Consider the following 22,509-nt stretch of genomic DNA (forward strand, 5'->3'; position numbering starts at 1 on the left):
TCCTCATTACTTCCCCCAATCAGAGCAGCAGTATGATGTCAATTCTGCCTATTAGACCAACACACTTATTAAAACTCCCATTTAATACAAACATCCTGCGATCCTGTGGTAAGAAGAGCGGTGTGTAGAGTGAGCATTCACACCCAGCTGGTGTAAACACAGGGGTCTGCTGGAGCTTCTTCAGCTGGGTCTCTAAACAAGCTGGACTCCAAATGCACTCCTGGCACAGTATGTTTGAATGTTATTGCAATTAAAGAAAAGGTATAGTTAAAACAATGCAAGCCTTGGATACTCAAATACCCAGCCCACACACTGCATGTTTGATGTTTAATTTTTACCTCAAATTAAGAGTGAGAAATTTGGGCTGTGTCTTAAATTCAAAGGACAAACTTGGTATCCTTGTTATGTAAAGATGAATCTCTTCAAAATAAAGTACCTTGCATTTAACACTAGTGTGTGTTACTCCTAGAAACCATGAACTGCAATTTGCATTTCTGCAACCCCCAGATTATTTATCCCTGTAAAACGATCTGTGAAATTACTGGGCTACATCACAAAACAGTTTTAATGTATACAGATTTAAAAAATGCAATAAAAACTGTCAGGAAATACACATCCATGCCTGGTACAGTTGTTGTGAATTGAATTGTACTGTATTAGGCCTACCTCTGCACTGAACCAGAGCTGGAAAAGAGAATAAAAGAGAGAGAAGAGAGATTGCCCTTGGGAGAGCCTAGCTGAACCCATCATGTGATCTGATGCGATCTGAAAGGTATTCTGTCAGCACCGTGCTTCAGCAGAGCAGCAGAACAGGCTAATCAAACAGGCAAATGAGGAAGCACACAGCATGCCAACCCCAGCAAACTGAACTGCACTCCTGATCACACTTGAATCTATTCATTTAACCAGAAAGGAACCCACAAGAGTCTCCTGTCACTTACAAAGGGGTCCTGGAAAACAGCAGTGGCATAGCTCCCCATCTCTTGAGATGCCGAGTACCCAAGAGGAAGAGACAGAAAGGTTAAGAGAAAAACAACATATTTAACAAGTATTTGAGAAGCAACCTGCAAACAGCAGCAATGCTACACTGATGGATCACCGAGTGCATTTGGAGGAGGCCACCAAGGAGACAGGAGCGCCCATTCATTCAAACCCTTTTGTGAGCTCACTGACCGACAGGATTTCATATCCTCAAGTAATTATACCTTTAAAAACAAGAAGTATGCGTTATTTTAACTTGACCAATTTAAATTAGAAGTTCAAATGCATTTTCTGTGCCACTGTCTGCCAGAGAGGGTCACTGGACTGCTGAACCATTGAAAGAGCTCAATGTCTTCCCAATGGTCTGTGAGCAAGAACAACTGAAACCAGCAGACGCAAAATCTGGCCTCGTCCGATCGTTCCATTAGATAAAACAGAATAAAAGAGCTCAGCTCAGCCTCGTCCAATAAACATTCCTCTGGATGGGTGTTATTTCACTTCAGGATGTATAGTGCTCAATGTACATGCCTCTCAATGCTCTTCATCATTTGCAGCAGTGTTTATTGTGAAATGCAGAGGGCTCAATAGTCATTTGAATATTTTCTATTACTGTCTGAACAAACAATGAAGATGTGATATAATACCAGAGCCCCCAGTCTCAGTCACCAGTGCAGGCTGTTATTAGACTTCACTCTCTACCCCAATGGCTTTGCCTGACTCTGCTTATTGTTTTGCCCTCAGTATGTATTTTAAGTAATATTCAGCTTGCCGTTTATTATTCATTCAAGCATAATTCCTCAATAAATAAGAAGACAGCCTGAAGGTTTTACTCTACTGGGACTGGGCTAGCATGCGGTGCTTGAGTTTTCAAATGCGTTTTGATTTGAAATGACCCACCCCTAATACAGTACACTTACTCTGAGATTTTGCAACATGAACAAGTCTGAATAGAAGCGTTCTCCCAAGTAATTCCTTCAGCTTTGATTGTGCTGCTGCGTCTCATTCTCAGAGTCCCTGTTAGCAGAACCCCACACTCAACAAGCGCTGCTGCGTCTCATTCTCAGAGTCCCTGTTAGCAGAACCCCACACTCAACAAGCGCCGCTGCGTCTCATTCTCAGAGTCCCTGTTAGCAGAACCCCACACTCAACAAGCGCCGCTGCGTCTCATTCTCAGAGTCCCTGTTAGCAGAACCCCACACTCAACAAGCGCCGCTGCGTCTCATTCTCAGAGTCCCTGTTAGCAGCAGCGAGGGTTAAACTCACAAAGCACAGGCCTGATTAATGAAGACTGTGAAGAGAGAGACGCGGTGGCAAGAGCCAGCTGCAGTGATAATTGTTCATGTTCTTTTCTTTTCTGGCTTCATATTCATTTCTACTAAATATCCCAGGAATCCTGAATCCCAGTCCTACAAGAAGAATACACCCCCACTGTACAGGAAGGCATGAGGATACACACATTCCTCTGATGACATTAACTCACTGCTGTCCAACTAGCACATGCTGCACAAACGCCAAGCACGGACTCACACCCCTGTGCATGTATAGCCTTCTGTATGGGGCCTCAAGTCATTTCTTACCCTGCTGTTACTGAAAACTGTTAAACAGAAGCATTTTATTTCTTTACTTGAATGCCTGACTCATGTTTGCAAAGCTTGTCTAATTCACATGTGATCACATCAGACATTTACAATCAGCGTGTTAATTAATGTTGTGGAGTAGCTGGCTAGCCCAGTGAAATACAGCTAGGACCTCCAACCAGTGCTACGACTGTTCAATAAATCAGAGGCAAGCACCTACAGTGCAATGCTGGTTTTCTTCAGATGATTCAAGTCAAACATATCCCAGCAGTGTAGAGTGTGACTGTCCATCTCTGATAACATCTACTGTACCTGCATGCGAGAAGAGTGATCAGTTCTGAAGAGAGTCAACAACTAAACAGAGCTGTTCAAAACCCAGGACTGGGTGTCAAGGCACTGCTGCTTTCTAACCCTGCAGGCTTTGATGAAACAAAACCCCTACCGAGTTCAAATGAACATCCCCAGTCACTGCTGAACATCCCCAGGCACTGCTGAACATCCCCAGGCACTGCTGAACATCCCCCGTCACTGCTGAACATCTCCAGGCACTGCTGAACATCCCCAAATAAACTACCATGATAAAACACTGCCAGTAACTCAGACTGGATTAGTTCAGACATGTTTATTTAAACAGTCACAAGCTTCCATTCTCAACCCTGCACTAGCCTTTACGTTTAAATGACGGAATGCGCACAGTTAGTTTTCAGAGCACATTGGAACTGTAAAAAACAGGATTCGTTAATATAATTCCCATTCGCATCAATACCACCGTATATCCCTAGTATCATCACACCACAGAAAGAGCAGCTTCCATAGGACTCGGGACACGTCCTGTTTCTAATCGGTGGTCTTAACGTATTATTATTATTATTTGTTTATTTAGCAGACATCTTTATCCAAGGCGACTTACAGAGACTAGGGTGTGTGAATTATGCATCAGCTGCAGAGTCACTTACAACTACATCTCTCCCGAAAGACGGAGCACAAGGAGGTTAAGTGACTTGCTCAGGGTCACACAGTGAGTCAGTGGCTGAGGTGGGATTTGAACCGGGGATCTCCTGGTTACAAGCCCTTTTCTTTAACCACTGGACCACACAGCCTCCTGTACAGTACAATAATATGGGTACTTTCAGTTCCACATTTTATCAATTGATCTTGGTTAATGCATTTTTCACCCCCCAGTGAATTTGGTCTCAGTAATTTTACTACATAAAATGAACACCCACACAGTTTGAAAAATACATAACATTAAACCCCATAAAAAATGGTAGCTACAACGCTGAACGATCATATGAATTATCTAAATATCCATCCAGGTGTCAAATCATGAAATATATTACCATAAGGTACTGAATGGTGAGCAGAATCAGGCAGCTTATACTAACTAAACAAACAAACAAACAAAAAGAAACACCCAAGGCAAAGTTGTATCTGCATTGCACTAAGCCGGACACTTGACAAACTGGATGGCGGCACTGGGATGGCACATCCTGTTGTTGTGCAGTACATGTATATAATACATATCAACTACATTATCGGGCCTTCGTGATGGCATGCCCACAACATGAAGCACGGCGTGTAAACAAGATGAAAGTGCATACAGCGCTGTGCCTAACATTGAACGACGCGGCAGACACAACAGCTGAGACTGTTTTTGACTCGTATTATTATTATAACAATTGAAACAATACAGCAGCGCCGGTATTGTACTAAACGATGTCGCGTTCTCCTTACCAGCACAAGACCGAGAGAATCAGGCACACCAACAAAACCTCTTTCATCATCTTCCCACAGAAACGAACATCCTCGCTGGCTTGGTGAACCCCTTCGTGTGGCGTTTTAAACAGTTAGGAAAGACCTCTAAGCACTCGCTTGTCAAAGGGCTCGCTGTATTTCTGATAAATGAACGCGGTTTCGTTAACGCCGTCCTCTCGCTTGTGTTTCTCCGGCTCGTCCGACTCCCTCCCACAGGCTCCTGCCTCTCTCGAGCTGCGGAGGGTTTTCACCGAAGCGCGAATCACTCCCCCTGCTCGTGACGCAGCCGTTACAACCTCACCCGCGGCTCTCGCGCTGAGTTGGAACATGTGACGTAAACTCATCACCGGCTCGGGGAGAGAACACGCCCACAGCGGGAGTACCAGGATATCCAATCAAAAACCCTTTTAGTGACGTCTCCGATTCTCGCCCCTCCTCCATTCACCGAAGTATTCTGGGATTTGTGGTATATATTTTTTTTAAATAGACATTAAAAGGTAAACTACAAATCCCATCATGCGTCATGCTGACGACAGAGTGTTGTTACCCCTGCCTGAGTTCAAACAACAGTTCAAAACTGACAGATATGTTTTAAAAGCGGGTTTCTAAATACAAGAACAGGGACGTAACGTGAGGGTGTCTGTGGCTTCTTGAATTACTTTACAGGCACAGGGTGTCTGTCCTTCGTGCGGAGGCGCGCTTTGTGATTGGAGGATACGGGGGTCTCCTGAGCGCTGCCCCCTCGCTTCTCCGCGCTCGACTCACACCGAGGAGGGTTCTTGGAGTCGGTGGTTACTGTTTTGCTCAGTTTCTCAGTGGAAGTGATCTTTGTATTTTCGGCTATGGTTGTCAGGGAGCTGTGTGTGTTCGTGTTGGTCGCTGTGGCGCACTGGGCGAGTCTCTCCGCCGCCGCCGCCGCCTTCTCGCAGTCGATGGACAGCGACTTCACATTCACCCTCCCGGCGGGCCGCAAGGAGTGCTTCTTTCAGACTATGAAGAAGGACGCCTCGCTGGAGATAGAGTACCAGGTAAGGCTGACAAAGCGACTACCAAGGCTGTGTGCAAGTTAACAGTCTGTTTAGTAAACAGTTATTTAATATCATAGGGCGTACTGCTGTACTTGGTATAGTGCACAAACTTGAACACTTTTAACCCTAATACTCGTAATGCTTTTCCAACTGCTGAATACATTTCGGCATATTATTATTATTATTATTATTATTATTATTATTATTATTGTTATTGTGACTCGCTGTGGTCTTTCTATAGTTCATACATCTTGCTAATAATAACACCATGATAACAGGAAACGTTGCAGCGGGTTATTTCTAGTTTTATCCATAAAGTCGCACTCCCGACTCCACCCCCTGCCCCCGTGGTTGGAGTCGAGAGGGGGAGGAGGGGTCGTATGGATGACATTTGCCCAACACAGCTGTGGATCTTGCATACCAACCATCGAGTGAGACAAGACCGCTTTTAATTCCGTCACACAGGGTGTTGTGTTTTTTGTCTTGTGTGTGGAAGGAGTTCGGGACAATTCTTGAACTACACCTGTGTTGTGTTCCGGGCAGTCTGTATTCATTTTGACAAACAAACAAACCAAGAAAGCACTTCCATCCAGAAAGTGTGAATCACAAACGATTTATAAAAACCAGTGCACATGTACACACGAAGATTAAACCAGTACACCTGTACACACACGAAGATTAAACCAGTACACACGAAGATTAAACCAGTACACCTGTACACACACGAAGATTAAACCAGTACACCTGTACACACACGAAGATTAAACCAGTACACACGAAGATTAAACCAGTACACCTGTACACACACGAAGATTAAACCAGTGCACCTGTACACACGAAGATTAAACCAGTACACACGAAGATTAAACCAGTACACCTGTACACACACGAAGATTAAACCAGTGCACATGTACATACACGAAGATTAAACCAGTACACACGAAGATTAAACCAGTACACCTGTACACACACGAAGATTAAACCAGTACACACGAAGATTAAACCAGTACACCTGTACACACACGAAGATTAAACCAGTACACACGAAGATTAAACCAGTACACCTGTACACACACGAAGATTAAACCAGTACACCTGTACACACATGAAGATTAAACCAGTACACATGTACACACGAAGATTAAACCAGTACACCTGTACACACATGAAGATTAAACCAGTACACCTGTACACACATGAAGATTAAACCAGTACACATGTACACACGAAGATTAAACCAGTACACCTGTACACACATGAAGATTAAACCAGTACACATGTACACACGAAGATTAAACCAGTACACATGTACACACGAAGATTAAACCAGTACACATGAAGATTAAACCAGTACACATGTACACACACGAAGATTAAACCAGTACACATGTACACACGAAGATTAAACCAGTACACACGAAGATTAAACCAGTACACATGTACACACACGAAGATTAAACCAGTACACATGTACACACGAAGATTAAACCAGTATACACGAAGATTAAACCAGTACACATGTACACACACGAAGATTAAACCAGTACACACGAAGATTAAACCAGTACACACGAAGATTAAACCAGTACACATGTACACACACGAAGATTAAACCAGTACACACGAAGATTAAACCAGTACACCTGTACACACATGAAGATTAAACCAGTACACATGTACACACGAAGATTAAACCAGTACACATGTACACACGAAGATTAAACCAGTACACATGAAGATTAAACCAGTACACATGTACACACACGAAGATTAAACCAGTACACATGTACACACGAAGATTAAACCAGTACACACGAAGATTAAACCAGTACACATGTACACACACGAAGATTAAACCAGTGCACATGTACACACGAAGATTAAACCAGTGCACAAGAAGATTGGCATACCAGATTGTATTTCACTTTTTATTATGTATTCTTTCCCTGCTCTTACAGCAAAGCTGGGGCAGTGTGAAAGGTGATTTTTTTACTCTGGTTGCTTTAACCCTTTAAGGTACAAGAGACGTGTGTCCCACAAATAACTCATTTATTTCTGCAATGAGGTGCATGAAACAGGGTTGAAAATTTACTGACAGGCTGGATCTGGTCATCTAAAGCTGAGACTTGCTCTCCCCTCTGTTTCTCTCCTGGTCTCTGTTGATAGCTCAGTGTCTCTCCTGGTCTCTGTTGATAGCTCAGTGTCTCTCCTGGTCTCTGTTGATGGCTCAGTGTCTCTCCTGGTCTCTGTTGATGGCTCAGTGTCTCTCCTGGTCTCTGTTGATGGCTCAGTGTCTCTCCTGGTCTCTGTTGATGGCTCAGTGTCTCTCCTGGTCTCTGTTGATGGCTCAGTGTCTCTCCTGGTCTCTGTTGATGGCTCAGTGTCTCTCCTGGTCTCTGTTGATGGCTCAGTGTCTCTCCTGGTCTCTGTTGATGGCTCAGTGTCTCCTGGTCTCTGTTGATGGGTCAGTGTCTCTCCTGGTCTCTGTTGATGGGTCAGTGTCTCTCCTGGTCTCTGTTGATGGCTCAGTGTCTCTCCTGGTCTCTGTTGATGGCTCAGTGTCTCTCCTGGTCTCTGTTGATGGCTCAGTGTCTCTCCTGGTCTCTGTTGATGGCTCAGTGTCACTGATTCTTGCTCTCTCCTCTGTGTCTCTGATCTCACAGGTGCTAGACGGGGCAGGTCTGGATGTGGATTTCTATCTCTCCTCTCCGTCGGGGAATGTGCTGGCCAGGGATCACAGGAAGTCAGACGGGGTCCACACGTGAGTAAGCAGTGAACTCCTGGTTCGGCGTGGCCTCCCAGCTCGCCCTCCTCTTCCCTCTCCGCACCTGCGCCCTGTTCTCTGCTCCAGCCGCTTCCCTGACCAGTGGTGTATTGATCGCAGTGCCGGGATGTCACATTTCTGTGTTTCATTGTTATGTTTTTTTGTTTGTCAGTAAATGCATCATGTTTTACTGCAGCCTTTGCTGCTGCACGGATGAGAATACGACTCCCATTGCATAGCAGTTTGATCCGTTCCTGGTTTTTACTAGGAGTTTAATAGACACACCTGAGCTTGATACCTGTACACACGGTGGCTAATGAAGCTTGTAGTAAAACCTGGAATGGGTGAATCTGCTGTGCAGTAGGAGTCTTATTCCCGTGCCTGGTGTGTTCGTGTCTCTCTCTCTCCAGGGTGGAGACGGAGGACGGGGATTACATGTTCTGTTTCGACAACTCCTTCAGCTCTATCTCGGAGAAGATCATTTTCTTCGAGCTGATCCTGGACAACATGGATGGCGGGGGAGAGGAGGACCCCGAGGACTGGAGGGAGTACGTGCACGGCACTGACCTGCTGGACATGAAGCTGGAGGACATCCTGGTATGGGCATGGGGGCACTGGGTTTGAGTAGCTCAATGGTTAGAGAAGGTGCTGGCCAGTGGGTTTGAGTAGCTCAGTGGTTAGAGAAGGTGCTGGGCAGTGGGTTTGAGTAGCTCAGTGGTTAGAGAAGGTGCTGGGTACTGGGTTTGAGTAGCTCAGTGGGTACAGTGCTGGGCTGCAGTGTGGAAGGCAGTGGGTTCTAGCTGCTGATTGGCTGTAGCACTGGGCTGTTTTCTCTCCCTGGATACACAGCAAGGTCTCTCTGCCCTGCAAACAACAGGAAGGTCAGGCTGTCTCTTGGCAGGCAAGTTCAGCTCTGTATTGTTTGTATTCTGTGGGTCTCTTGTTTCAGGAGGGAATATTTATTTCATGAGAACAGTTTAACATGAGAGAAGTCAGGGTGACCGTCTCTGATTAATGAGCAAACCGCTTGGAATCAATCCCCCTCTTACCTGACCAGCTGTTTGTAAAATCTCCTTTAGTGTGTCTGCTGCCTGCTGAGTGTAGATTGCCTGCAGAGGCTGAAACAGTGGGTCTGTGAGGAGTTTCAAACACCTGCAGGAACCCTAAACTGTCCACCTTTATCTTAGTTCAACTACTGTTGGTTTTGTATCTTTAGTCTGAATCGGGTGTGCTGCTGTATCTCAGTGTAACTGGGCTGTCCTCTCCCCCTCTCTCAGGATGCGATGAACAGTGTGAAGGCTCGGCTGGGTAAGAGCGTGCAGATCCAGACGCTGCTGCGTGCCTTCGAGGCGCGGGACCGCAACCTGCAGGAGAGCAACTCCCAGCGCGTCAACCTGTGGAGCATCACCAATCTGCTGGTCATGGTGCTGGTGTCAGGGGTGCAGGTCTACCTGCTGCGGAGCCTGTTCGAGGACAAGAGGAAGAGCCGCACGTAGCGCCAGCCCCCAAAAACACACCCCACCCGGGACGGGGACAACCACTTTGTTACTGGTTTTGAAATGGATTTTTTTTTTTTTCTTTTTTAAAACAGCAATACTTCCGCTTCTCTCTAGCTGCTCTGTGGGAACAGGAGCTGCTGCTTCTCAGACTTTCAGGTAGAGAGGCGTTTTAGGGAGACCCCACTGAGTCATGGAGAGCGAGCTGCTTCTTCATGGGTTTAGCTGCGCTTGTGTTTTTTTTTTTTGTTTGTTTGTTTTTTTCTGCTACCCAGAACCTCCTAGCAAAAGGGCCTCAGAGGATCGCACCCTCATGTCTACGCCAGGCCTTCAGTTCCTGTCCCTGTGTTGGGGAAGAGAAGCCACAAACACAAACAGCACATCCTGTGCTGCTGCTGCTGCTGAGAGCAGTCATTGCTCAGACAATCCCTGCTGCCCACTGCCCGCTGTATACTCAGAAACAAAGTTCTTCTGCACGGAATGAGATGCAGGAGTTTTATATTGGACTGTTACGAGAGTTTTCTGGTCTGCCTGCAGAGGCTCTCCAGAGCTTGTTACTGCTTCTGCCTGGAAAGACAAGACCCTGTACTGCAGGCAGAGTAACTGCTCCTGCCCTTGCCCCCGCCCCTGTCCCGCTCCAGCCCCTGCACTGCTCCAGCCCCTGCCCCTGCCCCCGCCCCCACCCCGCTCCGCTCCAGCCCCTGCCCTTGCCCCCGCCCCGCTCCAGCCCCTGCCCCTGCCCTGCTCCAGCCCCCGCCCCGCTCCAGCCCCTGCCCTTGCCCTGCTCCAGCCCCTGTCCCGCTCCAGCCCCTGCACTGCTCCAGCCCCTGCCCCCGTCCCTGCCCCGCTCCAGCCCCTGCCCCTGTCCCGCTCCAGCCCCTGCCTCGCTCCAGCCCCTGCCCCGCTCCAGCTCCAGCCCCTGCCCCGCTCCAGCCCCTGCACTGCTCCAGCCCCTGCCCCCGTCCCTGCCCCGCTCCAGCCCCTGCCCCTGCCCCTCTAAGATTGCCCTTACACTTTCTCTGCTGCTCTCAGTGTAACACAAGGAGCACAGAAAACACTGACAGTGAGAGCTACTGCTTTCACTCCCTACACCACACTTTTGTAATGGGAATATTTTATAGGCAGTAAGATCCGCTTTGTAAAGGGAGCCCTCAACTCTTCATCTGCATTGTTCTGATGCAAGTCTCTGTCGGCCCCAGTTAAAGAAGTGCTGAGTGCGGTGGAGGCGCCCGGCCACAGCTCTCAGCCACCAGGGTTCAGTTACAATCACTTCACATGTATAATGTTTTATTTTGAAAGTACTTGGATCAATTACTGCAGCAGCTAATATATATATATATATATATATATATATATATAATATATATTTTAGTTTTTAATTGAAACAAAAATAAAAACCGGCTGTAGTGTTGGTGGGGTGCTGGGGCTGACAAGCCCTGGTTTAGTGCACCAGAGAGGTACTCTCTAGCTCAGAGCAGAGCATGTGTTCACTGCACCCTCCTCACATGCACTCCACACTTCTGCAATAACGCTTGGAAAACGTACGAAAGATGATGTGCTTGCTATGCCTACAACACAAAAAAAATGTAATTGCGTAGAAACGCTTCTGCTAATCTAAAATGATGAAGTTTCAGAAAGTAAAGGTTTTATTTAAACATTGAAATAAATGCAAGTCAATGTTAGAAGCAAAAACCTGGTCCAGGTATTTATTCTCAGCAGGTAATCCCTCCCTCAGTCACAGAGCCGCTTCAACGCTGCAAGTGCAGTCATTGTCCTCATCCAAACGAGCACCACCTGCTGGGCTGACTGCGCACTGCAGCCTTTCAGTTGGTCGACTGGAACAGAAATGAACCCATTAATGATGAATTGTGGGACAGTGTAAAGACAAGGGAGAGTTTTGGGCATGCCTTCGTCAGTTTAAATGTTTGTCTTCCCAGACCCAGCTTCACTGACTCAGATTTTCTTGTTGAATAACTCTGCACAGTTTGTCCTGGAATTTATACATTCAAAATGATTTCTAAAATACTGCAGTTTAACATTGGGGCTTCAGAAAACATGCATCTCATGGTAAACTGTTCTACCTAAACTCATGTGCTCCCATGTGTAAAGCTCTGGGGCTTTTGTTTGTTTGTTTTACTTGGTGAATAACTCTGGCAGGGCTTGTATAGAAAGCAGCTGACACCTCTGACTGCATCGCCCAGTCTCTGGGAATTCAGGAGCTCCGAGTACAGTTTAAAAAGTGACAAATAGGAATTGAGTGGAAAACCCAAACGGATATTAACCAAATAATAAAAATAAAATAAATACTTCTCTGCACGTTGAAGAGTGTGTGTAAAAAGTCAGCTTGACAATGAGGTCCTGTCAGTAGCGTTTCCTACCAGACTGATCATGTGTTCGTGTTTTTTGTGCTGTTAACATGTTCTGCTCTTCCACATAGCAGCGTCAGGACAATGTAACTCGTCCTGAGTTTTCCCAAGAAAAGCAAACTGGTTGTAATGAAACGTTCATAACCTGTGAAGATGTGAATTTCGATAATGAAATGCTCCTAATTTTCTACCTAATGGTTTTTTTTCTGAGCTTCCTTACCTGTGGGGTTTGAACTCTGGAGATCGAGTCCTTGGGCAACAAGGGGGGACCCGACTGCAGTTCCATAGTGAGCCCTGAGAACGCAGAGAGACACAGACACATGTGCAGAGGAGTCACTGCACACACTGAGATACAGACACATGTGCAGAGGAGTCACTGCACACACTGAGATACAGACACATGGGCAGGGGAGTCACTGCACACTGATACAGACACATGTGCAGGGGAGTCGCTGCACTCTCACAGACATGTGCAGGGGAGTCACTGCACACACTGAGATACAGACACATGGGCAGGGGAGTCACTGCACACACTGAGATATAGACATGTGCAGGGGAGTCACTGCACACACTGAGATACAGACACATGGGCAGGGGAGTCCACACTTCAGACACAGCATCTCCAATAGAGAAGGGCAATGAGTTCCTCAAGTTACCTGTGTGTTGGGGCTCCTCTCTGCAGTGGGGGGACAGCGGCACAGTGGTAGAGCCTTTGCTCTGGGTGACCCAGCTCCAGCCGATGAGGTCACACCTGCCACCGCCGCGCAGTTTGGGGGGGGGCGGGGTGTTGACGGTCCTACCTTCAAAGCAGACAGGAAGAGGAGGGTCTCAGGCAGTGGGTGGTGACCAGTTTGTATTTTACACCTGCAGCACCAGCAGAGCAGAATGTATGCAGAGCAGAGCAGTGTGAGAGCAGAGCAGAGCCGTGTGAGCAGAGCAGTGTGAGAGCAGAGCAGAGCAGGAGCAGAACAAAGCAGTGTGAGAGCAGAGCAGTGTGAGCAGAGCAGGAGCAGAACAGAGCAGTGTGTGAGCAGAGCAGTGTGAGCAGAGCTGTGTGAGAGCAGAGCAGTGTGAGAGCAGAGCTGTGTGAGCAGAGCAGGAGCAGAACAGAGCAGTGTGTGAGCAGAGCAGTGTGAGAAGAGCAGGAGCAGAACAGAGCAGTGTGTGAGCAGAGCAGTGTGAGCAGAGCTGTGTGAGAGCAGAGCAGTGTGAGAGCAGAGCAGTGTGAGAGCAGAGCTGTGTGAGCAGAGCAGTGTGAGCAGAGCAGTGTGTGAGCAGAGCAGTGTGTGAGCAGAGCAGAGTCAGAGTCAGAGCAGAGCTGTGTGAGCAGAGCAGAGCCGTGTGTGAGCAGCAGTAGGAGAGGCGGTAGGGCCCTCACCTGGACCGATCCCTTTGCAGTGGATGATGCCAGGCCCCTCCACAGCCACTGGACACAAGGGCTTCAGCCTGGCCGAGAGAACACACACGGGTCAGCCAGCACACCCAGGGTCACCTTCTCATGGGTCAGCAGACAGGATCAGCAGGGTTGCGTGGTCACTTTGCATTGTTTTCAATTCTACTTTAAATCTTCTTGATGTTATTGGAATGACCCTCTGGGTGGCAAACGGTGCATCACAGACCGTCCCTGTCACAGACCTGTTTTCCCCAGTGCATAGCAACATTATACAAAAAAAGCCATTTTGTGCTTTTTACATGCAGGCTGGCACTGAATGAATAGCAAAACGACAGTGAGAGTGCGAGTGTTCGTTAAGCGTTGTGTCAGCCGGGTGACGGGTTGAGTTACCTTCCCCCTCACCTGGCTTTGCGCAGCTGGCCGCACCTGGCCTGCGCTCCCCTCATCCTCTCGCTCGGCTGATCCAGCTGATCCACAATCTCCATGCCAGGCCCGTCCTGTGACTGAATACAACAGAACAGAACCTCGCTGTCAAACTGGACCTGTGAGCCACACACACGGGATAGACAGTGGCGGATTCACGGTTCTGATTGACAGCGGTTCTGATCGGCCCACCAGTTTGCAGAGGTCCTTCCTAAGTACACAAGTGTGTTGTCTCCAGGCCTCAGCAGTGTGACGCTTTTTCACTGCATGTGTTTTAAAACTTACGGATTTGCAGGAGCACATCAAAAATGTGAGTTATTATTGATGGGGATGGGCGGGGTATTTAAACTGTGTGCTCTTATATTAGACACAGAGACACGTTCCTTTTGCACATTCTGGCAGGGCTTGAAACTCACCCTAGCCCTGCTGCACCCAGTCCTGGGTTTTTACCTACAATGAAGTATATTATTGAAATGATCAGCAGCTGGGAGTTTGACGATGTTAAAGACACTGTTCGTCCCTTACAGCTGCATGAGTAGCTCCTCCTAATAGACTCACAGGTTAGGGTTAGGGTTAGTCTTCGTACAAGGGTCTGATTGTTCAAACTCCCCCTGACACCTCCCTGCTCATTTCAGTGATACCTGAGTTCTGAAACTTCATGCTGATTCTTGTACACTCTGGTTTTGTGAAGGCAGTTGGCACTTACCCCCGGCCTCTCTGTCCCTCTGGCGGTGCCCGTGCGAGGCTGCCATGCCTGGGGGTTCTGCTTGAAGGGTGAGGAGATCATGAGGTAGACGGATTTCCTCCGAGCGGACTCGCTAGGGGACAGGGTGAACCCTGGCTTCCATCTCTGCCTTGCCAACCACGACCTGACAAAACAGATGAGGGATTCGTACAGGAGCAGCATTCACTTCATACAAGCTTCAAACACTGCTCAGTGCAATCTCATACAGGAGCAGCATTCACTTCATACAAGCTTCAAACACTGCTCAGTGCAATCTCATACAGGAGCAGCATTCACTTCATACAAGCTTCAAACACTGCTCAGTGCAATCTCATACAGGAGCAGCATTCACTTCATACAAGCTTCAAACACTGCTCAGTGCAATCTCATACAGGAGCAGCATTCACTTCATACAAGCTTCAAACACTGCTCAGTGCAATCTCATACAGGAGCAGCATTCACTTCATACAAGCTTCAAACACTGCTCAGTGCAATCTCATACAGGAGCAGCATTCACTTCATACAAGCTTCAAACACTGCTCAGTGCAATCTCATACAGGAGCAGCATTCACTTCATACAAGCTTCAAACACTGCTCAGTGCAATCTCATACAGGAGCAGCATTCACTTCATACAAGCTTCAAACACTGCTCAGTGCAATCTCATACAGGAGCAGCATTCACTTCATACAAGCTTCAAACACTGCTCAGTGCAATCTCATACAGGAGCAGCATTCCCTCACTCTCTCATACTCCCTCACTCACTCTCACACACACTCACTCACTCACTCACTCACACACCAGCTCCCCCCTACCTGTGCAGTCTCTGCTGTGAAGAGTCTCTCTGCCTGTCCTGTTCTCCAGGACTCGAGCCCCTGGGCTGCACCCAGGTGTGGGGCAGCCTGTCGATCTGCACTGTGGCCACCTGCGGGAGAGGAGGGAGGGAGGGGAGCGCTCACAGTATCCAGGATCCAGGCAGCAGCCGGACCCTGCAAACACCCCACCCTGGTCAAGCACACACATCCTGTTTGCTGAGTCAGTCCAGGGAGAGTCGCTGACCAGGCCTAGAGCAATGACCCTTATACAAGCTTCCCATAGTAAAAGCATAGCAAGGTGTAAGAAAGCACAGTGAAAGCATGGCAAAGGATATTAAAAAATAAACCATGGCAAACTAACCCTTATAAAAGTGTCCCATAGTAAAAGCACAGCAAAGTGTAATTGTAAAAACAATATCACAAGCCATGGTAAGCTATGGTAAATGCACAGTATATCCATGGTAAATGCACAGTATATCCATGGTAAATGCACAGTATATCCATGGTAAATGCAGGGTAAATCCATGGTAAATGCACAGTATATCCATGGTAAATGCACAGTATATCCATGGTAAATGCAGGGTAAATCCATGGTAAATGCAGGGTAAATCCATGGTAAATGCACAGTATATCCATGGTAAATGCACAGTATATCCATGGTAAATGCACAGTATATCCATGGTAAATCAAACGACTGTCATGCAGATGCGCCGTGGGAAGCTTTTCTGAGTGGAGACACCACATCAATAGGAAGGATTTCAAAGGCTTTTGCACCAGTGTGTAATCTACACAGGAAAGGGCTGTTCAGAATCTCAACACAAACCCACACCTGAACAGCACAGCTGGGTTATTATTAGTAATTATGAATGAGTCATTCAGAAAATGCTTTTATCCAAAGCGACTTACAGAGACTAGGGGGTGAACTCTGCATCATCAACAACTGCTGCTGCTGCTGCTGCAGAGTCACTTCCAATAGGACCTCGTTTGTTTTACGTCTCATTCGAAGGACGGAGCACAAGGAGGTTCAGTGACTTGCTCAGGATCACACACACACACAGGGAGTCAGTGGCTGCTGCAGAGTCACTTCCAATAGGACCTCGTTTGTTTTAAGTCTCATTCGAAGGACGGAGCACAAGGAGGTTCAGTGACTTGCTCAGGATCACACACACACACAGGGAGTCAGTGGCTGCTGCAGAGTCACTTCCAATAGGACCTCGTTTGCTTTACGTCTCATTCGAAGGACGGAGCACAAGGAGGTTCAGTGACTTGCTCAGGATCACACACACACACAGGGAGTCAGTGGCTGCTGCAGAGTCACTTCCAATAGGACCTCGTTTGTTTTAAGTCTCATTCGAAGGACGGAGCACAAGGAGGTTCAGTGACTTGCTCAGGATCACACACACACACAGGGAGTCAGTGGCTGCTGCAGAGTCACTTCCAATAGGACCTCGTTTGTTTTACGTCTCATTCGAAGGATGGAGCACAAGGAGGTTCAGTGACTTGCTCAGGATCACACACACACACAGGGAGTCAGTGGCTGCTGCAGAGTCACTTCCAATAGGACCTCGTTTGCTTTACGTCTCATTCGAAGGACGGAGCACAAGGAGGTTCAGTGACTTGCTCAGGATCACACACACACAGGGAGTCAGTGGCTGAGCTGTGATTGAACCTCGAATCTCCCGTTAACAAGTCATTTTCTTTAACCACTGGACCACCAAGTCCAGATTTCTATATCTTTTAAAAGGGTACATTTTTCTTTAAAGGGGAAAAAAGTATTGCACGTTTTACATTGGAGAAATAAATCAATAAATACTGAACTGTCAGGGGGTGGAAATAAGACTCCTGTTGCACAGCAGCTTCACCCACGTGTTACTGCAAGCTTGATCAGCCACAGTGTGTACAGGTAACAAGCTTGGGTGTGTGTCGTTAAACTCAATCAAAACCACTATGCAATACAATGGATACACAAAAAACAAATGGTGTAATTCCAGCTGGCATCTCCCCCTCCTCGTCACAGTTCTCAGCACATCTATACTGCAGAGTATTGCTTCTGCATCTCAAAACAACCGCATCTCCTTTTTAAAACGTTCAACACGGAGTTTACAGGGAAGCCGCTGGAGGGCGCTGTGACGTCATGAAGACGCCGAGATGCAGCTCGTCACGCGGGCAGCTGAGTTCACCACCATCTACGCTTCGGGGGTTCTCTCTCCTCTCCATGTTTAAAATGTGTTTATTAATTACTTAATTCATGTATTTATTCATTTGAACTAAGACAGCGTCTTTTATGCCATGCCGACGGTGAACTGGGCTGATTTAGCTGCAGCAGTCGTGTTTGTATTTCACGCATAACGAATGTATGAAATAATGTGTAATGTGATATCTTGTAACAATTGTAAGTAATAAATACATAATAATAATAATAATAATAATAATAATAATAATAATAATAATGTTAGCGATGAATTAGGAGCGTTTCTCAGAACACGCTGGAGTTGCTGTCTGCAGTGTGTCTAAAACACATCGCGATAGTTCGTATATTACACACTGTCAAATATTAATATCGCAGATGGAGATGAGAGTACTCTTGCCGTTCTGCTCGTATATTATAATTACACAGAATTTCAGCGCCCCGTGGAAATGAGTTTCCTTTGCTTATTGTATATATCATGCAATCAGGTGCTCTGGCGATTCGTCTTCCGCACTTTCGCCACGGTTTGTTTTGGCCGTATCCCGAAGTGAACACTTTTTAGGTTAAGGTTAAGGGTGAGGGTTAGTCTATATTCTCCCGAACAACCAAACGAGCAAGATGGGCTGAATGGCCTCCTCTCGTTTGTAAACTTTCTTATGATTACGCGACAAATCCCCCCCCCCCCGACGACACGCGGTAAATTACTGGCAGTTTTCGGGTACTTAACAAAAAATAAAAAAACAAAAATGAAAGCAGTAGCAGTAACTGTGATTTCTGTGGAGAGCTCTGTCTCAGTAATGCGGTGATCGATCATGCAGCTGTATTGTCAGTAACTGATTTCTGTGGAGAGCTCTCAGTAATGCAGTGATCGGTCATGCTGCTGTATTGTCAGTAACTGATTTCTGTGGAGAGCTCTGTCTCAGTAATGCAGTGATCGGTCATGCAGCTGTATTGTCAGTAACTGATTTCTGTGGAGAGCTCTGTCTCAGTAATGCAGTGATCGGTCATGCAGCTGTATTGTCAGTAACTCTGATTGGAATGCTTGTCCAGCAGGCTCTGTGCGTGTTGGCCCCCCCCCCGCGGTGTGATGGGAGCCCACCCCCCCCCTCCCCCGCGGTGCCCTGGAAGAAGGTCCTGTACGAGCAGCAGCCCTTCCCTGACAACTACGTGGACCGGCGCTTCCTGGAGGAGCTGCGCAAGAACATGTACGTGCGGCACTACCACTACTGCAGCGTGGTGTACGAGTCGGTGCTGGTGACGCAGCAGCTGCGTGTGTGTCTTCGTGCTGCTCTGGGGGCACATGGACCAGGGGCTGCTCTCACCGCACTGGCTCATCGCCGCCGGGCTGGTTGGCTACCTGGTCGGCTACGCGCTGTACGACCTGGTGGACTGGGGGCGGGGTCGGGCGCGGTGTGGGCGGAGCCGCTGGGCCGACCTGAAGAGCACGGCTATCTTCCTGGCATCTCTACAAGGACAACATCCACGGGCCTTGGGACGAGGCCGAGATCAAGGAGGATCTGTCCCGCTTCCTGCAGTGAGAGCCGGAGAAACTCGCCCTGACTCAATCAGAGCCTCACCCTGACTCAATCAGTGACTCACCCTGACTCAATCAGAGCCCCCCCCTGACTCAATCAGAGCCTCCCCCTGACTCAATCAGAGCCTCGCTGACTCAGAGCCTCACCCTGACTCACTCAGAGCCTCACCCTGACTCACCTATCTGTGATGAACTTCAATGCTTTCCATTCCATAGACATGCAAGTGTTAGTATGAGTGTTGTTTGTATTGTCATTCTTGTTGTTGATATTGCTTTTATTATTAATACTATTATTGGTGAACGAATATGGATTTCAATACTAGCTTCGCTATTGAAACACAGCCACAGTGCTGTACATGGGGTGGAGAACGCGTTTGGTGCATGTCTGCAGCCAGTCAGCAGGGGGCAATACTACCCTTTCAAAAGCATAACCGAGGCTGGTCATATTTTGGTGAAATGCTAACAGACATTAATACTTTTTTTTTCATTTTAATTTATTTAATTTCCAAAATGTTACATTTTGAGTTATAGGAAATCTAGGAGACAGTGTTACTTCTTTTAAAATCTCCTTTGCACTTAAAGAAAAACAGATACGATTGAGAGAATGCCTCAGCTGTAGAATGCAGTTCGTGCTCAGGATGTATGGGTGATATCGCCCCCTGCTGGGAAGCCGCAGTAAAAATCTACAGCACCTGGTATTCCCAGGCGGTCTCCCATCCAACTATTAACCAGGCCCGACGCAGCTTAGTTTCCTAGATCGGGCATTTTCAGGGTGGTGTGGCCGTAGACGAGGAGTGTTGTTTTAATGCATGCTATAGTGAAAGTACAGACGTACTGTCTGCTGTAATACGGTACAGTGCGTTATATTTTATATCCAGTGCTATTCCAAAGCTCACACACTGAGAGCCGTGGCTTTAAAATAAGATCTGAGGGCAGGGCTGCAGGCTCAGTGAACAGACATGTTGAAACGCACTTTGATTTGTGGTTTGTTTTTGTTTTTCCTGGTCAAGCAGCGATGTCGGTGTGAAGCCTGAACGAGGCGCTGGCCATCTTCAATAGCAAGGTTTGGATTTGACTTTAAGTGGGGCCGGAGTCTCACATTTACACATTAAACGAGAGCGATCTGAGCGATGTAGCGTAAAGAAAGCATTTAAAACTCGTGTAATAATAACACTGATAAAGGAATTGTAACACTAATAGAATTAGTAGGATGTGACGGTGTGATGCAGCCGCTGTGGCGCAGGTGGGTTACAGTCTGGTATTGGAGGTGTGTAATTGAAAACTGCAACAATACAGACAGACATAGAGAAATAGATCAAGCGAATGAACACGAAGACAGCTTCCACATTAGCATCCCCACCTACCGGTGCGGGAACAAACAAGAAACTACAAACTCCCAGTCAGGAAAATCAGCACCCCGCGCCTCTAGAACAAACCCGCTCGCCCGAATCTCCTGAATTCAGAAAGTCGAATTGCTTTAGTGCTGCACTGCAGCATCCCATAACGAGACACACGCACGCCGTTTCACCCGCCTGCTCCACTAGGCGGCGCTGCCCTTACCTTGACGCTCCCGTTACCAGGCTTGCGATTTCCTTTCTCAGGCGTCTCTTCTGGTGCAGAACAAACTTGAGTTTCCATCGTCGCCAGAGCAGGCTTCTCCACTTCACAAATACCACCGCAGAAAACTTACCCCAAATGAGAACAAATAAAACTATGCTTTGCAGAGCATACACTTGTACACGTTTTGTAATACGGTACACGCTGCGGTAAAGCACACACACACGAGGACAATGCGCATTAAACACGTATGGATTTAGCACTAAACTAAACCACGTGGCGCAGGGGCTGTCAATTCACCAGCAGGTAACAATGGAAAGGCCATCACCATGACGACTGTTCTGTCTGTAATGATGACACGTGTCTCAGTACGGAACCGTGAGCACATAAACGGGCAGAGTGATAATGAATGACACTGCTTTGAAGAAACATGGCACTGCTGGGACTGATCTCCTGGTCAAAGAAACCAATCCATTAATAAGACATCCCAAAAGCGCAGTTTGAAGCAGCACCCGGGTTTGAAGCAGCAGCTTGGTTTGAAGCAGCACCTGGGTTTGAAGCAGCAGCTCGATTTGAAGCAGCACCTGGGCTTGAAGCAGCACCCGGGTTTGAAGCAGCAGCTTGGTTTGAAGCAGCACCCGGGTTTGAAGCAGCAGCTCGGTTTGAAGCAGCACCTGGGTTTGAAGCAGCACCCGGGTTTGAAGCAGCAGCTCGGTTTGAAGCAGCACCTGGGTTTGAAGCAGCAGCTCGGTTTGAAGCAGCACCTGGGTTTGAAGCAGCACCCGGGTTTGAAGCAGCAGCTCGGTTTGAAGCAGCACCTGGGTTTGAAGCAGCACCTGGGTTTGAAGCAGCACCCGGGTTTGAAGCAGCACCCGGGTTTGAAGCAGCACCTGGGTTTGAAGCAGCACCTGGGTTTGAAGCAGCACCCGGGTTTGAAGCAGCAGCTCGGTTTGAAGCAGCACCTGGGTTTGAAGCAGCACCCGGGTTTGAAGCAGCAGCTCGGTTTGAAGCAGCACCCGGGTTTGAAGCAGCACCCGGGTTTGAAGCAGCAGCTCGGTTTGAAGCAGCACCCGGGTTTGAAGCACCACCCGGGTTTGAAGCAGCAGCTCGGTTTGAAGCAGCACCCGGGTTTGAAGCAGCACCCGGGTTTGAAGCAGCAGCTCGGTTTGAAGCAGCAGCTCGGTTTGAAGCAGCACCTGGGTTTGAAGCAGCAGCTCTGTTTGAAGCAGCAGCTCGGTTTGAAGCAGCACCCGGGTTTGAAGCACCACCCGGGTTTGAAGCAGCAGCTCGGTTTGAAGCAGCACCTGGGTTTGAAGCAGCACCTGGGTTTGAAGCAGCACCCGGGTTTGAAGCACCACCCGGGTTTGAAGCAGCAGCTCGGTTTGAAGCAGCACCCGGGTTTGAAGCAGCACCCGGGTTTGAAGCAGCAGCTCGGTTTGAAGCAGCAGCTCGGTTTGAAGCAGCACCCGGGTTTGAAGCAGCAGCTCAGTTTGAAGCAGCACCCGGGTTTGAAGCAGCAGCTCGGTTTGAAGCAGCAGCTCGGTTTGAAGCAGCACCCGGGTTTGAAGCAGCAGCTCAGTTTGAAGCAGCACCCGGGTTTGAAGCAGCAGCTCGGTTTGAAGCAGCACCCGGGTTTGAAGCAGCACCCGGGTTTGAAGCAGCAGCTCGGTTTGAAGCAGCAGCTCGGTTTGAAGCAGCACCCGGGTTTGAAGCAGCACCCGGGTTTGAAGCAGCACCTGGGTTTGAAGCAGCACCTGGGTTTGAAGCAGCAGCTCGGTTTGAAGCAGCACCTGGGTTTGAAGCAGCAGCTCGGTTTGAAGCAGCACCTGGGTTTGAAGCAGCACCTGGGTTTGAAGCAGCACCCGGGTTTGAAGCAGCACCCGGGTTTGAAGCACCACCCGGGTTTGAAG

At 47.9% G+C, this 22,509-nt stretch overlaps 3 protein-coding genes and 2 pseudogenes across 8 annotated transcripts in view; 2 read left to right on the forward strand and 3 right to left on the reverse strand.

Annotated features, from left to right (window-relative positions):
* Positions 1-4,658, reverse strand: part of LOC131740123 (SUN domain-containing ossification factor-like) — a 28,403-nt gene extending 23,745 nt beyond the window's left edge. For 5 of the 6 annotated variants that reach the window (XM_059035216.1, XM_059035214.1, XM_059035215.1 and 2 more), the window contains exon 1: positions 4,293-4,658. In XM_059035216.1, the coding sequence (XP_058891199.1) occupies positions 4,293-4,342 (50 nt within the window). In that variant the 5' untranslated portion in view covers positions 4,343-4,658. The remainder of the gene's footprint in view (positions 1-4,292) is intronic. The other variant, XM_059035217.1, reaches the window with a different exon arrangement.
* Positions 4,659-4,832: 174 nt separating this feature from the next.
* LOC131740124 (transmembrane emp24 domain-containing protein 5-like) lies at positions 4,833-11,293 on the forward strand. The gene is made up of 4 exons (XM_059035219.1): positions 4,833-5,341; positions 8,005-8,102; positions 8,516-8,702; positions 9,383-11,293. Exons 1-4 carry the CDS (start codon positions 5,156-5,158, stop codon positions 9,599-9,601), a joined length of 690 nt encoding a protein of 229 aa, XP_058891202.1. The 5' UTR covers positions 4,833-5,155; the 3' UTR covers positions 9,602-11,293.
* A 7,197-nt stretch (positions 11,294-18,490) lies between these two features.
* Positions 18,491-19,475, forward strand: LOC131740125 (phosphatidylinositol N-acetylglucosaminyltransferase subunit C-like; annotated as a pseudogene).
* Positions 19,476-19,722: 247 nt separating this feature from the next.
* On the reverse strand, positions 19,723-19,831 carry LOC131740135 (5S ribosomal RNA; annotated as a pseudogene).
* Positions 19,832-21,056: 1,225 nt separating this feature from the next.
* The window catches only part of LOC131739974 (keratin-associated protein 10-7-like), a 2,004-nt gene continuing 551 nt past the window's right edge, over positions 21,057-22,509 (reverse strand). Inside the window, exon 2 of the mRNA XM_059034165.1 lies at positions 21,057-22,443. Within this exon, the coding sequence (XP_058890148.1) occupies positions 21,057-22,443 (1,387 nt within the window). The remainder of the gene's footprint in view (positions 22,444-22,509) is intronic.

Source organism: Acipenser ruthenus, chromosome 12, assembly GCF_902713425.1.
Source record: "Acipenser ruthenus chromosome 12, fAciRut3.2 maternal haplotype, whole genome shotgun sequence".
Taxonomy (NCBI): Eukaryota; Metazoa; Chordata; class Actinopteri; order Acipenseriformes; family Acipenseridae; genus Acipenser; species Acipenser ruthenus.

Excerpts from the sequence above, each read along its gene's own strand:
- LOC131740124 (XM_059035219.1), top strand. The coding sequence starts at position 5,156 with ATGGTTGTCAGGGAGCTGTGTGTGTTCGTGTTGGTCGCTGTGGCGCAC. Across the intron at positions 8,103-8,515 it reads AAGTCAGACGGGGTCCACAC|GGTGGAGACGGAGGACGGGG; the intron begins GTGAGTAAGCAG and ends CTCTCTCTCCAG. Across the intron at positions 8,703-9,382 it reads TGAAGCTGGAGGACATCCTG|GATGCGATGAACAGTGTGAA; the intron begins GTATGGGCATGG and ends CCCCTCTCTCAG.